The sequence below is a fragment of the Ascaphus truei genome (genome assembly GCF_040206685.1).
Source record: "Ascaphus truei isolate aAscTru1 chromosome 12 unlocalized genomic scaffold, aAscTru1.hap1 SUPER_12_unloc_8, whole genome shotgun sequence".
In the NCBI taxonomy this organism is placed as follows: Eukaryota; Metazoa; Chordata; class Amphibia; order Anura; family Ascaphidae; genus Ascaphus; species Ascaphus truei.
The window spans coordinates 324,399-340,027 of record NW_027453844.1 but is presented as its reverse complement, the minus strand read 5'-3'; the positions used below and the strand labels follow the sequence as shown (position 1 = coordinate 340,027).

The 15,629-nt window shown below is 49.5% G+C and overlaps 1 protein-coding gene across 1 annotated transcript; it reads left to right on the top strand.

The window, feature by feature from the left end:
* Window positions 1-10,024: 10,024 nt before the first annotated feature.
* LOC142473883 (histone H4) lies at window positions 10,025-10,336 on the top strand. Its single transcript, XM_075580824.1, has one exon. It carries the CDS (start codon window positions 10,025-10,027, stop codon window positions 10,334-10,336), a length of 312 nt encoding a protein of 103 aa, XP_075436939.1.
* The last annotated feature ends 5,293 nt before the right edge of the window (window positions 10,337-15,629 follow it).

The window sequence follows — 15,629 nt, the reverse complement described above, 5'->3', positions numbered from 1 at the left end:
CATTTCTACTATATGCATCATGAGGATGGAAATAGAAGGTGTAATTTCTCTCTGTGGGATATAACTCCCTCCAGATATCAGTCAGCTGATTTTTCTTAAGTCCCTTCTTTAGAGCCTCCAGAGCCCTTCGCTGCCCACTCCTAGGTGTGCCTGACCTATCTAGGTTTGGGTTCATCGTGAGATTAAAGTCACCTGCTAGGATAATGTTGCCTTTGGCTGCTTGGGACAGTTTTTGGAAGAAATCTCTGAAGAAATCATGACTTTGCTCACAAGGAGCATATAGCGTCGCCAGGGTTATCGGTTGTTCGTGGATAATTCCCACGACAATCAGGAATCTGCCTGCACTATCCCTCCTTAGTGTCTGCATTGTAAATGGTACGCTATTATGAAAGAGGATCCCTACCCCTCTCTTTTTCTCTGTGGCAGACGCTAGGTAGAATTGTTTGTAGTGGTTATCTAAATATTTAGGGGACCTACTGGTACTGAAGTGGGTTTCCTGTAAGAGGAGCATGTCTGCTTTTTTCCTTTTGTAATCTATGAATGCGGCTTTCCTTTTTATGGGGCTATTAAAGCCGTTGACGTTGTTAGATATGATATTTAACGCCATTCAAATTGTATGTGTACGCATCGTGATCTGTACTAAATGGAGTGAACATTGAGGGTCTCGGCTGCAGTAGTTGTCGGTGATCTTTTATCATAGGAGTTCCGCGCCCAGGTATGGCGGGGTGGCCTGGGGAAGGGGGTCAGAGAGGGAGCGTGGAAACGCGCAAAAAGAATAATACAAATGGAAAGAGCCCTGTCTGGGGTGAGCCAGAGCCGGCTCTTCAGCACTACGGACTGGACAGTTGCCTGGTACCGCTGGGTTGGGCTACCAGGCCTTTGTAGTTCTGTCCTCTGTAGGGAAGAGCGGTCCTCATGGACTAGTTCCATGAGGCACCTTTCGAGGCGCCGACGAACTACCAGGGTAGTTCACACCGGCAAGTCAACATAGTATAAAAAGTGGCACAGTGTAAGTGTAAAACCTCCTAACAACTCCGAATAATTTTAACTGAACTTGACTTAACTTTAGTCTAGCAGCTGTGGATGGACGTCCGGAGATCCCCGCTGACGGGATGGTCCCCCTCGTCTCTACTGCCGCACCTCTCCCTGTTATACTATTTTTGCCATTCTTTGACTCGCCCGTGCCCTCCGGTAAGGGCAGGGCCGAGCCAGGATCCACATCACTGTCGGGCAGCGGGGCACACGAGGCGAGCCCCATCACGGGCATCCCCGGACTCCCAGTCCCACCGCCTGCTGTAGAGATAAAGAAAATGTAAAATAAGACAACATTAGGCTATCTCTTGAACTAGACAGCAAACAATTTGGGTATTTCTGGCATAACCGTGTCTTTTTAAGCAACCCTTTAGGCCCTTTCATCTGAGGGGTGTTCAGTATAGGGAGTTGTCCCCCCCTCCCCCGCCCCCCCGGGCCCCGACTGGAACGGGACATGATGATGAAGATTGAGGGACCCTCTGGGTATCCTCCCTCTGCCCGCTGCACACGGCCTGCCCAGCTACCACCCGTGGGATCCCCGGGGGGCGACGGGGATCAGGTCATCAATCTGGCCTCTCCCACCCCTCTGAGTCCAGTCGTCTCTCCCTCTGCAGTCCCCGGCGTTCCCTCCTCCCGGCCATGCCCGTGAAGGCCGCCGCCCCTCTGTGGAGGGTGTAATCCTCCTGTTGCCGCGGTGGAGGAATAATGGTTCCGTGTGCGTCAGACCGGAAGTTCCGCTTTCCCAGAGGTCGCCGGGACAGGCGGAAGTCACATGGGCCATGGCATAGTGGTGACGCGGAGCCTTCTTCAATCTTACGATGCCGCCTCCGCTGCCTTCGCGCTCTTTTCCTGGATTCCCGCCAAACGCTGCCGAGGATGGTTGTCTACTTCCAATGCGGCCTGCAATGTTCGAGGACAACCACCAGGGGGAGACGGAGAGAGAAGAAAACAGGTACAGGCAAGGGAACCCGGCGGCCATGTATTCTGTGGGGTGGGGATATAGGGCACTTTGCCTTTAAATGTTTAATTGGACACGGCTGCTGCGGGGAGACACGGCTCTTCACTGATCAGCAGCTACCGAAGTCCCCACTCTCTGCCAGGATGCCTCCAGCACTGGATCGGGCTCCGGATTAAGGTGAGGAGGTTGGGAGGGACCAGGGCTAGGCGCTCTCTGCAACAGTCCCAGCTTCTTTAGAAATGCGTCGCCATCTTCCACCTTCCTAAGCGTGTTTGCGATTCCGTTTTTTACCACGAGCAAGGCAAACGGGAACAGCCACCGGTAGCGGGTCCCTTTCTCTTGCAATATCTTTGTTACAGGGCCTAGACCCTTGTGTCTGGCAAGGGTAGCTGACGATAGATCTTGGAAGACCTTAAGCCTTAATCCCTCGAACTCCAGGGATCTCGCCTCCCTCGCCATCTGGCAGACAGCATCTTTGATGCGGTAATAGTGGAAACTCACTATTATGGCTCGAGGAGGGTCTCCCGCTTGCGGTTTTGAACAGAGTGCTCGGGGGCAGCGGTCTAAGTGTTATTCCTGCTCAGATTTATCTGGGAGCAAATGCTCCAGCCATTTTTGCACAAAGTCCTCGTGGTCAGTGATAGTTTCTGGGATCCCCCTTATGCGAACATTGTTCCTGCGGTCCCGGTTTTCTGAATCCTCCTGCTTGTCTGCTATCTCGCAGACCTTCTCTGCCAGTTGGGAGACTGTTTTGTTAGTTTGTACTATGGCCCTCGTGTTGGTATCCATTTTTGTCTCAAGGGTCCCGGTCCGTTCGCCCACCGCGTCCAGGTCTCTCCGCAGGTTCCACAGTTCTTTGCGGAAAAAGTTCTTCATTTCCCCACAAAATTCTCGTAGATCCTTTCTCCTGACCAGTTCCTGGTCATCTGCCAGTGGGGTTAGTGTCTCGCTGTCGGACTCTGAATGCATAGTCGGTGTGGGTGAGACGGAGCCTCCTGCTGCCGACGGAGTGATTTTATTAAAATATGGCTTGACCGAGGGGTCCTCTTGCTTCGATTTTGCTTTTCCTGGCATCCCCAGGTATTCTGCCAAGTTTATCAGCCTTCCGGAGGATTTTATGTTGATTTTTGTTGTCACTGTGCTATATAATTCTTGCCAGTGTGAAGGGAGCTAAATCCCCAAGCAGCCATTCACCCTGGCTTCGCGCATGCGCCTCGCGCCCCTGTATTGACTACAGAGGTCTTAACAAAATTACGATCAAGAACCGTTACCCCCTGTCACTTATTATCGAACTCATCGAACGTTTACAGGGGGCAACAATTTTTCCAAACTTGATCTCCGCGGAGCCTATAACCTTGTCCGCATCCGTCAGGGTGACGAATGGAAGACCGCCTTTAACACCCGGGATGGGCATTATGAATATCTAGTCATGCTTTTCGGCCTGTGCAATGCCCCGGCGGTCTTCCAGGAGTTTGTCAACGAGATCTTCCGTGATCTCCTCGACAGCTTCGTTATCGTATATCTTGACGATATCCTTATTTTTTCAAAATCCCTCTCTGACCACATTCAACACACCAAGATAATCCTGTCCCGCTTTCGGGAGAACAATCTCCATGCTAAACTAGAGAAATGTTCTTTTCATCTTTCTTCCATTCCCTTTCTTGGATATATCATTGCTAGCACTGGCTTCTCTATGAACCCAGTCAAACTCAAGGCTGTCTTAGAATGGCCACAACCCACTTCCCTGAAAGCCATACAGCGATTCTTGGGATTTGCGAATTACTATCGTAAATTCATCAATAATTTTTCTTCTACCATGGCCCCAATGACTGCCCTCACCAAAAAGGGAGCTAACACAGCAGTCTGGTCTTCTGTAGCTCTCCAAGCTTTCGACTCCCTCAAGAAATCTTTTGCTTCTGCTCCTATTTTGCGTCACCCTGATCCCGGGCTCCCCTTTTCCCTAGAGGTAGACGCATCCGACATCGGTGCTGGTGCCATTCTCTCTCAGAGACAGTCCCCACAGGCCAAACTTCATCCCTGTGGGTTCTTTTAAAAAAAAAAAATATTTGGCAGAACGGAACTATGACGTCGGAAACAGAAAGTTCCTGGCTATTAAACTTGCCCTTCAGGAATGGAGACATCTTCTGGAGGGAACGGAGATCCCCATTTCGATCTTTACTGATCATAAAAACTTACTTTACATTGAGAGTGCACGTCGCCTTGGGGCGCGTCAGGATCGATGGTCTCTTTTTTTTTCGAGATTTAATTATCTCATATCTTACATTCCTGTTTGAAGATAATTCCGAGATTATCTCCGAAACAATCTTACCCTCCAAATATATTGTTTCGGCCAATTCTTTTGATATCCTGGATCAGGTCATGGCAGCACAGTCTAATCTCCCGAGGGGCCTTAAGGTGCCGGTCGGCCGTCTGTATGCAGCTCCACGCTTCCTTAAGAAGATTCTTGAGTGGGGTCATTCTTCTAGGTCAGCCGGTCATCCAGGCATTAGCAGGACTTCTGACCTCATTGGTCGTACCTTTTGGTGGCCAACCATGTTGCAGGACATTTCAGTGTACGTAAAAACTTGTCCAATCTGCGCCCAGGATAAGACCGCTCGTAAAAAGCCATACGGCCTTCTACACCTTCTACAAACCCTCCCTATACCAGAACGCCCATAGAGTCATCTGTCCATGGACTTTGTGGTGGAACAGCCAACCTCTAAAGGGATGAATACCATTTTGGTTGTCGTGGATCGTTTTTCCAAACAGGCCCATTTCATTCCTCTCAAAGGCCTTCCCAATTCCCCTACCCTGGCAGTCATTTTTGTTAAGGAAATATTCCGCATTCACGGAGTTCCTCTTTCCATCGTATCCGATCGAGGTACACAATTTGTCTCAAAATTTTGGCGAGCTTTCGCTCGCAGGATGGATATCACCCTCCATTTTTCGTCCGGGTATCATCCCCAAACTAATGGGCAAACCGAGAGAACGAACCAAACTCTGGAGCAATACCTCCGATGCTTTATCGCAGACAGCCAGGACAATTGGGTAGATTTACTTCCGTGGGCAGAGTTCTCCCATAACTCTTTAAAGAACAGCTCCACGTTGAAATCCCCTTTTTTCATTAATTATGGTTTTCACCCGGGTCAGCTGCCCATCACCTCAGTTCCTTCCGGGGTTCCAGCGACCGAAGACCAAATGAAGGATCTTCAGGAATCCTGGAAAAGGATCCAAGAGGCTTTGAGAAACGCAACCCATAGACTAAAGGCACAGGCAGATCGTCACCGTTGTCAGGCACCAGTCTTCAAACCAGGTGATAAGGTCTGGCTCTCCTCCAAGAACATTAAACTGAAGACTCCAAGCCACAAACTGGTCCAAGCCACAAACTGGCTCCCAGGTTCTTGGGTCCATTCTCAGTAGTAGAACGGATCAATCCTGTGGCATATCGTCTGGAACTTCCCCCATCCATGAGGATACCCTCCGTGTTCCATGTGTCACTGCTGAAACCTGTGTCCCAGAGTCCACGGTTCCATAGGACACCGATTGACCCTAGACCAGTCATAGTTCAGGGGCAGGAAGAGTACGAAATCCAGTCTATTTTGGATTCCAGGAGGACGAGGGGTTCGGTACAATACCTGGTTCACTGGAAGGGCTTTGGGCGAGAGGAAAGATCTTGGGTACCCTACCATCAAATACATGCCCCCAGACTGCTGAGACTCTTTCACTCCAAATATCCCCAAAAGCCATATTGGAGTCGTCCTGAGGCCGCTCCTCAAGGGGGGGGGTACTGTAAGGTCCGGGGGAACACCTCTCTCTAAAGGGTTTCCCCCCGTGACTTTACTCACCCCCGCTCCAGCTCTGCCTTCTTGCCGCCGCGGGCGGGATCTCCCTTCTCCTCCGCTTCCCACGGCGGCTACTGATCTCGCGCACGGCAGAGGACTTTTACATCCTCCCTCAGGGGAAGTTCCCGCCCCCAGCTGAGGCCGTGCACGCCTCTCCCGCGTGGCGCACACGCCTGATGCGCGTGCACCACTCACAAGCTGCACATCTAGCACAGCTGTGGTGAGTTTCTCCCTACCACTCCCTATCTTTCCTGGGACCGCTCCCTCGTTACTCCCCCTCTCCCTATTGGTCCTTCCTCCTACTTATACCTTGCTCAGCCATTCATTCTTTGACTGAGCATAGCTTTATATGACCTGTGTTAACCACGGTCGTGCCTGCCTCAGTTCCTGTCTCTTTGTCTCCTTAGTGATCCCTTGTGTACCGAACCGGCCTGGCTGTGGATCCGCTCTGGTCTTCTACCCTTGGTTTGTATCCTGACCTTCTGGACTCCCCGACCCCTCCACCTCGGTTTGCGGATTCCGACCTACCTCCCGGCTCTGGACCCCAGGCTCTCGGTACCACCTATCTTCTGGAACCTCCCTTCTCGTCTGGCGAGTATCTTACTTTATCTTATACTCCCAGACGGTTCCAGACGCCTATTTTCCACTTTCCAGGCGTGTCCCCGTAGCTGTGGGTGCAGTTTGTTACCCATCTCACCTCAGTTTCGGGGACCCTCCTTGTCCGTGGTGAGCACAGCGTAACATTTATTTAACACAGATATGATCGCACAGATTAATTTACATTAATGTTTTATAAAGTACAAGCAATTTTTTTTAAATCTATCCCTATTAAAAATGTATTCTATATTTTATCAATGAGTAATTATATACATTTTGTTTACCCATTACACCTCTACAAGGGTTCACAACACAACACACACACCATACAGCAAAGTGGTTAGGGATAAATGCATGCAACTTATTTTTTTTCCCGCTGAGGACCTGATTTTGTGGCATTATGTGACTATGTTTAAATAGTCTGGGAGTGTTACCTTGCTAACATGCTTCCTCACCTTATTTCCCTTTCCAACATATGTTCTTATCAGGAATTGCACCTTTATAGCCAAGAAAAGTGCCTGGTGGCTGTTTGCCTTTAGCTGGATTTGCACAGCTTGTTATAGTTTAGGCTAAGCACTGCATGCAGGCGGCACGCTGAGAGGCAATTCAACCTGCGGGCTGTAGGGAGCGGGAGCTTGAGTGGGGGGGGCGTGTGGTTTGAGCGGAGGGCTCTCCGTGCTGATCCTCCTCCCCCTCACCCCTCCCCAGTCGATCGGTCCCCACACACACACACACCATATATATACACACATATATACACATATATACACATATATACACATATATACAAATATATACACATATATACACATATATACACACACACACACACACACACACACACATACACACGCATACACATGCACACACATACATACACACGCGCACACACACTTACCCCCCACCTTTTGGAGGTGGGGAAGCTGCCTCTAACACTCCTGACCCAGCGCTGATAGACTCACCAGCGCACCACGTGACGCGTCACCGCTCGGGATCGCAATTCTCTTGCATCCCCAGGCGGCTGACGCGTCACAGCGCGTAGTGAGCCTCGCCGGAAGGAGGCAGCGGGGACAGATGGGCAGCAGGTAGGGGCTGGTGGTCCGCGCGCGCGGCCGTCCGCAGCGGGTCCTCAGCCTTAGGGCCGTTCTATAGTGGTGGGGGTGCGCGCACGGCAGTTATAGATGGCTGAGGTGAGTCAGCCCTTCTATACAAGGGCCGCGCGCGCACGCCAGGGAGCGGGGAGCCGACAGACAGCGGCGAAAACGGGAAAAATAATCTTTTTACGCTTCTACCGGCGCTGAATGTATGTGTGTGTGTGTGTGTGTGTGTGTGTATGTGTGTATATGTATGTATGTATATGTGTGTATGTGTGTATATATGTATGTATGTATATGTGTGTGTGCATATATGTATGCATGTGTATGTATATGTGTGCGTGTGTGTGTGTATATGTATTTGTGTGTGTGCAATTTGTGTGTGCACAAATGTAATACATTTGTGCACGGCTGCACACACTATTTAACAGCCCTTAGGCCGTGCTTATAGTGCCTGCGACAGTGACACAACATCGCACAAACACAAAAGCATTGCCGCCGCTGCGTGCGCTTATAGTGCACACAACGGCGACAAAGCGACGGAGCAACGTCGCCGTCGCGAAAACTTGAAGCCGGCAAATTTGATTTTTCAAGGGCCGTCGTGTCACGTGATGGTCCTTGAACCAATTAAATGCCCGGAATCCCGCGCCGCCGCCGCCCCTGCGAAACATAACTTTCGCCGGTGGCGACGGGTGACGTCACCCGTCGTGTCGCCGGCACTATAACTATAGGCACAGCCTTAGGCCTTGGCCATGTTTGGCGCTTGCTGGCGGGATCGTGCTAACGCGCGCTCCCGCTCAGCACTGAGCCCCTACAGCCGCAATTAGAGCGGCTTTAGTAGGGGCTCACCTATGCTTCCGCGCGCTTGCGGAAGCGCAGGTCTTAGGGGAATTTAAAATTCCCCCGCTTGCCAGCGAGACACGCCGGTCACGGGAGCGGTTCGCCCAATGAGGGCGAACCAGCTCCGAGACGTCACTGGCCTGCCCCCGGCCCGCCCCCTGACGGTCTGTCCCTCTTCTGCCCCATCATTGTCCCCCTTCTGCCCGATCCCTGCCCCCCTTCTGCCCTGATCCCTGTCCCCCTTCTGCCCGATCCGTGTCCCACTTCTGCCCGATCCGTGTCCCCCTTCTGCCCGATACGTGTCCCCTTCTGCCCGATACGTGTCCCCCTTCTGCCCGATCCCTGTCCCCTTCTGCCCGATCCGTGTCCCCCTTCTGCCCGATCCCTGTCCCCCTTCTGCCCGATCCCTGTCCCCCTTCTGCCCGATCCCTGTCTCCTGTGTGTCTGTGTGTGTGTGTGCATTGTGTGTGTGTGTGCATTGTGTGTGTATGTATGTGTGTGTGTGTATGCGTGTGTGTGTGTGTGTGTGTGTGTGTGTGTGTGTGTGTGTGTGTGCATATGTGTGTGCATGTGTGTATGTATGTGTGTGTGTATGCATGTGTGTGTGTGTCTGTATGCATGTGTGTGTGTGTGTGTGTGTGTGAGTGTATGCATGTGTGTGTGTGTGTATGCATGTGTGTGTGTATGTGTATGCATGTGTGTATGCGTGTGTGTGTATGCGTGTGTGTGTGTATGCATGTGTGGGTGTGTGTATGCATGTGTGTGTGTATGCATGCGTGTGTGCGCGTGCGTGCGTGAATATATTTATCAAAGTTGCACAATGTTAATAAATAATTTATTCTCACAACATGTCTTTTTTTTTAATTTTTAAAATTTTATATAACACACACACACACACACACACACACACACACACACACACACACACACACACACACACACACACACACACACACACACACACACACACACACACACACACACACACACACACACAGTGCTACCCGCCTCCCAAGCGCTTGTTGTCTCCTCTGTCAGGACAGCAAAAAACTTCATTCCCACGTGACTTCAATTTCGAAGCAGCACTGCCACCCTGTGGAGTAACTGTCAACTTCAGACATTTCTACTGGAGGATTTGTGTTTGCTGAACTTGTTTCCCCGGTCTGCATTTCTTCCCCGTGTCACCTCATGCAGGGTAAATTAGAAATAAAAGCAAATTCATAAAACAGGGATATTTATTCAACAAAATACTGATGAATGTAGTTGATCATACACATCTACATATTACAAATGAATTACATTTACAGACATATAGATGCAGACACAATATAATTAAATACATGAAATAGATGGCACACAAATGTGTTCGTGTGAGTTGGGCAATACTAGGCAAAGCAAATGTGATCACAGTTTTAATGAGATAAACTTCCAACCAATCCCATTACCACGCGGCCTTTTTTTATAAAAAGTAACGGTTTTCACTGAGCCAATCAGACTAAAGACTTTTTCAGCCAATCAAAATCAAGGAACGTCTTCCAGTGCAATTCACTTTCTCCCCTCATGGGGTGTCTGTGGTTTTCACTCAGGTCCGCTCATACTGCACATAAGCAGCAGCTTTACCGCAATTACCTCATTCGCTTCTTGTTTTGACACTTTGCAGAATGACTGGTCGCGGGAAAGGAGGAAAAGGGCTCGGGAAAGGAGGTGCCAAGAGGCATAGGAAGGTTCTTCGTGACAACATCCAAGGCATTACCAAGCCTGCTATCCGCCGCCTGGCTCGCAGAGGAGGAGTGAAGCGCATCTCCGGTCTCATCTATGAAGAGACCCGTGGGGTGCTCAAGGTTTTCCTGGAGAATGTGATCCGGGACGCGGTCACCTACACCGAGCACGCTAAGAGGAAGACAGTCACCGCTATGGACGTGGTGTATGCTCTCAAGCGCCAGGGCCGCACTCTCTATGGATTCGGAGGCTAAACGGTGACACTTCTTACCAACTGATGATACGGAATTCACATTCATTTAACCCAAAGGCTCTTTTAAGGGCCACCCACATTCTCCTGTATAGAGCTCTGGTTACACCGCCATCTTATTCTTACCCGTTTTCATGTTGCTGTCTCTGACGGGACTCAATATTTCATATTGGAAACGGGTTAGAGAAATACAATTCACCACAAAACCACCCACATTATGTTACAGCATTTTGTTACAGCGCTTTATGTACGATTCTTTTCTATGAATTGACATGTACACTCGTGAGTTATATAAACTTTGCTATACTCCCTTCATGCTATTAACTGCTCATTCATAAAGCAAACTACAAATATTGGTTTCACTTTTTGATATAACTTCTCTGAATTAGAAGTGCCTGCACTTGACATAGATTTAAATACGTGATTTTAATTGCTCGATCCATATACATATTTTTTTACATTACACATTGGTACAATCTGCAAAAGAAAATGTATCTGATAAATGCCTTATCTGTATTGATTTTAACCGCTATGAAAACAATTACATTTTTATAGACTTGCATAAAACAATGACAATGTTTGAGCATTCATTATTATTTTGCTGTCTTTTCTGCTCTTAAAACAGAATCCCCAATGCAAATGTTTCATAAAATAGTCACTCCTTTTATATTCCATTAAATAGTCCCATATATTGGGCATCATGTATCAGCTTTTGATGAGAAAAAAATGCAATCGGATTTTCTTTAGCACTTTCTGTGACTTTTATGATTCTTTGTCACAACTGTAAATCTCATACATATTGAACACGTTTTTTGGTTTTATGATCATAAATACAACCCCGCATTTCATGTGTAAAACACTCGGTTTGGGGATCTCGGAACAATTATACAGAGAAGGTAAAAAGGCGCCAAAGCTTTACTATCTGTCATTCAAACAAAGACCACACGGTGGCAGTATTGTTTTGGAAATGATCTGGATTCTGGAGACCTGGATTTTTCACAATGATCTGAATCAAAGGTTTCACCTCCAGATATTTGTGTTAAATACGTTTTGCGGATTCCCTTTAATATAATTAGTGAATTAAGTTGAAAATCAACAGGACTCTTGCATCACTTCTTAAATCGCACAAATATGTGACTGATGTGGGGGCTGAAACTGCCAAAGATGCCACATTTCCCACACAATCTATACAGGGAAAACGCAGCAGCAACAAAATAAAGGCAGCAAAACACACACACGTGTGTAACTCACATTAACATGAAACACTTGGGGTCTTCCTTACTTTTGTGAACAATGTTACTAAATCAATCTGTTCAATTAATTCAATGATCCTTTGTTTTTTTTATTTCAGTCACACTTTATCTCAAAGATTGTCACGGAGACCAGAACGTAACCCCGGGATCAAGGCACCAGAACGGACAAAGCGTTTCAATAAAGAGAATTTATTCTGTCCGTATCCAGCACAGCACAAACTCACAAACCCCTTACACTCCCCAAAACAGGGAATACAGGGGATTCTAGGTGCCAGGCGCCACTTCCAAGGCTCCCCAGGGTTTGCTCCCACTCCTGTGGGGTTTGAGACTGCAGCGCTTTCAAACCTGTTTGCTTTCTGAGACTCTGTCCCGCAGCACGGAACCGTTTTCACATCTCCCGCTGGATGAAGCTCCCAGCGCCGTGTGAAGGTGTCTCTGGCGCAGCCTTGGGGCGCACAGCTTAGTTCCCTGCACGCTGGGATCACACTGACCCTGAGCGCTGCTGGGTTCCCCTTACATACAGTCCCCGCTGCTATAGGAAATCGCTGTAGATGGAGCCGCGACCATCATGTGTGGATACTGCATGGGAGACAGGACGTGAGGTCACATCTGCATTGGCCAATCATGGCTGGGCGCGGGGTGGGTGAAAGTTAAAGGGCTTTTGGAGAAATATGAACGTCCCTGTGGGAGCAGCGCCTGTCTGTGGGAGCGGCGCCTGTCAGTGGGAGCGGCGCCTGTCAGTGGGAGCGGCGCCTGTCAGTGGGAGCGGCGCCTGTCAGTGGGAGCGGCGCCTGTCAGTGGGAGCGGCGCCTGTCAGTGGGAGCCTGGCAGCGGCTTCCCGGCCATCAGGAATATCTCCCATGAGCATCGGCGATATCTCGGGATACAGCGGAGTGCTGCACTTTTAGGGTGTTTGCCCGTCAGCCTGATCTCTTCCCCAGCCACTCTCCCTTTGTTCCTGCCCCTCTCCTCCCCCTCCACTCCAAGCAATAGCAGTTCTCCGGACATGTGGGCTGCTCAGTGGGATTCTCAGCCCAATGTACAGAGACCTTGGCTATGCTTTATATATGCACACACAGTGTATACTTTGGTACAGTTTACAACACGAGAGTAAAGAATTACAGTTACAGGGTATGGAAGGGGTTGCATGGCACATTAAAATGGGGCAGCACTAGGGTCTGGTTACCAGATGAGCCCCAGGAAAGGACAGGTAGGTGGGAGGGACGGGGTCCAGAATAATACAGGTTAAGCCTGGTCCCAGGGGTGTGTACTGAGGCCTGGGGAACTGTGATTGTGTCCACACACATCAGGCACTCTGATGGGTCACCACCCTATCTCCATGATTTGCTTTGGAGACAGGAATCTAGAAACGGGGTGGCAGATATCAATTCCACAGATCATTTCTGGACTGGCGTGGAGATGGACTAAATGGTATTCTCTGATGTCATGCCAGAGACACCCAAGACAAGGCTGTGTGCTTTTCTGAAGCAGAAGATTTAAACCTGCCTGCTTGCAACTTGTTTTCAGCACTGCCGGAATTCCTGATCCTCTACAAGAGTGGAAGCTGCTCCGGGTAAGCCATTTCTGTGGCACTGGGCACCTAGGACTGCTAGGATTCCCCCTGTATTCCCTGGTTGGTGCGAGTATAGCTCTTTTAGGAGATTCTGTGCTGTGTCTGATGGCTACTGCTGAAATAAACACCTCTTTATTTGATCGCTGTGTCCTGTCTGGCACGTGATCCAGTGAAAGAGTCCTGGTCTGCTGTGGCAACTATTGTTAGTAAGCAATATGTAACGAGAACTATGCTCCCCTCCTTACTATCCGGCGTGACCTGTTTCATATATTGTTCTCATTCTTGCTCGCCCAATGCTCAGAACACATTGTTCCCTCCCTCAGTGCCTTGTTTTGATTGTCCACTTCTCAAGTGTTTCAAGATTGACCTAATTCTTTTTGTAATAGTTTGTGGGTTGCTCCCTTCCCCAGCGGTCGCACTCTGTATTATTTCCCGCCTCTACTTCCATGGCATTCCTAATGCTTGGTTTCAAGTACTAAGCAATGTAGTGTCCCTCAATTATTCCTAATCTATTGTAGTGAGGAGATTGGCCCCTTCCCCTTTGTTTCCTAATCAGATTGTTCCCTTTCAAAGTGTTCATAATCCATTGTTCCCCAGTGATTTCCTAATTCATTGTTCCCATCCACAATGCTTCCAAATTCTGATTGTCCCCTTCCCAGTGCTCTCAAGATTTACACCTCCTCTCGCAAATACTAACACATGACTGTCCTTATTAAAATGATTCTCCCATTAACTGTACCTGTAAAACCCTACATAGATTGCTCCATTATTAACTGACACCTCCATTAATTATCCCCACTAAAATTACCACTAACCCTTGATGAACTACCACTGTTCAACCCAACCTCACAAACCATAATCAGTCCATCACCAACTATGCTCTCCTCCGCCTCATCCTATCACAGCCTCACATAATAAAGGGGAAGCTCGGCTCGCTGCCCCAAAACTGTGTGTAATGGCTGCCTCTGTGATACTCATTTGGCCTGTTTATAATGTATTGAGTGGTAACTTCTTCCAGAAAAGAGCTAATCACTGTGTGATCCCGGGGGATGTGTAAAGGTTCTGGTCTCCTGTGACAGGCTTTTTATCTGGTGGATAGTAATGGACATCACTTGGCCCAGTTCTGAATCTCTTGCGGGACTTTTATTTCTGAGTAGTTCGTGATTTCAAGACCGCAGGACCGATAGTTCCAAACATAATGAGCATAGCCCAGTGCACCTCTCACCGGAGTTCTATTGTGCCCAGTTCAGGGCTCTGGACAAAGGAGGCGGGGCACCTACATGGAGTTCAACTCCTGGCTAGACCTTCACAGCCCTCGGTGGGTAGCCAGATGCAGAGTCACCTCGCTCCTAGACAGGATGGACATTGTCATCCGTGAACAGTTTTTGCCCAAATATGTACCGGAGGTGCGGGAGTGGGTCATAGAGCATAAGCCGAGAATGCACCAGATGACCGCCATGATGGCAGATGAATTTGTGACCATGCGGCCACAGTTGGAGAAGTGGGTCCTGACTCCCGATACAGTGCCAGCGACAACACCACCTAACGCAGCTGACTGTCCCAAGGCCACTAAACTGGGATGGAACAAGTGGAGTGCCGGAGGTGCTGCAGCCAAAGCCTGCAGAGTTTGCCCATGAGCGCCGGTGCTACCAGTGCAATTGGATAGGCCATCTGCGGGTGGACTGCCCCAACCCACCCTGCTCCAGTAACCCCAACATGGGGCAATGCTCACAAGCAGCGAGACCAATCCCCTACGTGAGATTGGCCCCAAAAGCATAGCAAGTGGAGGCCGTGCAGAATGTGCAGCAGCAGACCTAGCAGCAGCCGTCAACGATGCAGAAGTGGAGCTGGAGGGACATGGAATCGCAGCCATCGGGCTGGAATCCAATGATGCCCGCCAACAATATTTGTGCCCGGTTACCAGAGGCCATCTCCGGGTGGCCGGCCTGATGGACACCGGTGTTACGGTAATCTGGTGCAACCTGATATGGTCAGCCCAGAGAAACTTCTCCAAGGCACGGGGATGCCGGTGAGAATGCTGGACAGAGCCCCCAAGTTATTGCAAGTTGCCCGGGTGTTACTTGATCAGGGCACTAGAAGAGGAGTCTGCGATGTCACAGTGTAACCCGGCTTGGACACCAACATCCTGCTGGGCAATGACTTGGGGCACTTTATTTGCTCCTACGCTGAGGACAATGCACCAGTGGCTGCGGTTACCCCGAGCAAAAGTCAGGCAGTTGCCCAGGTGGAAGTATCTTTGGCATTGCCGCACACCACCCCAATTATCTCTCCCCAGCTTTTGGAGCCAAAGAGAGCTGAAGTCCCGGTGGACACCAAGCAGGTAAGCAGGCACAAGCCAGACATTTGTCCCGAACCCTGTCCCAACATTTCTTCTGACTGTTTGACAGGGCCAACCTACCAGAACTGAGCCAGGAGTTCATGGACATTGTGTGATCGGACCCCAAACTGGA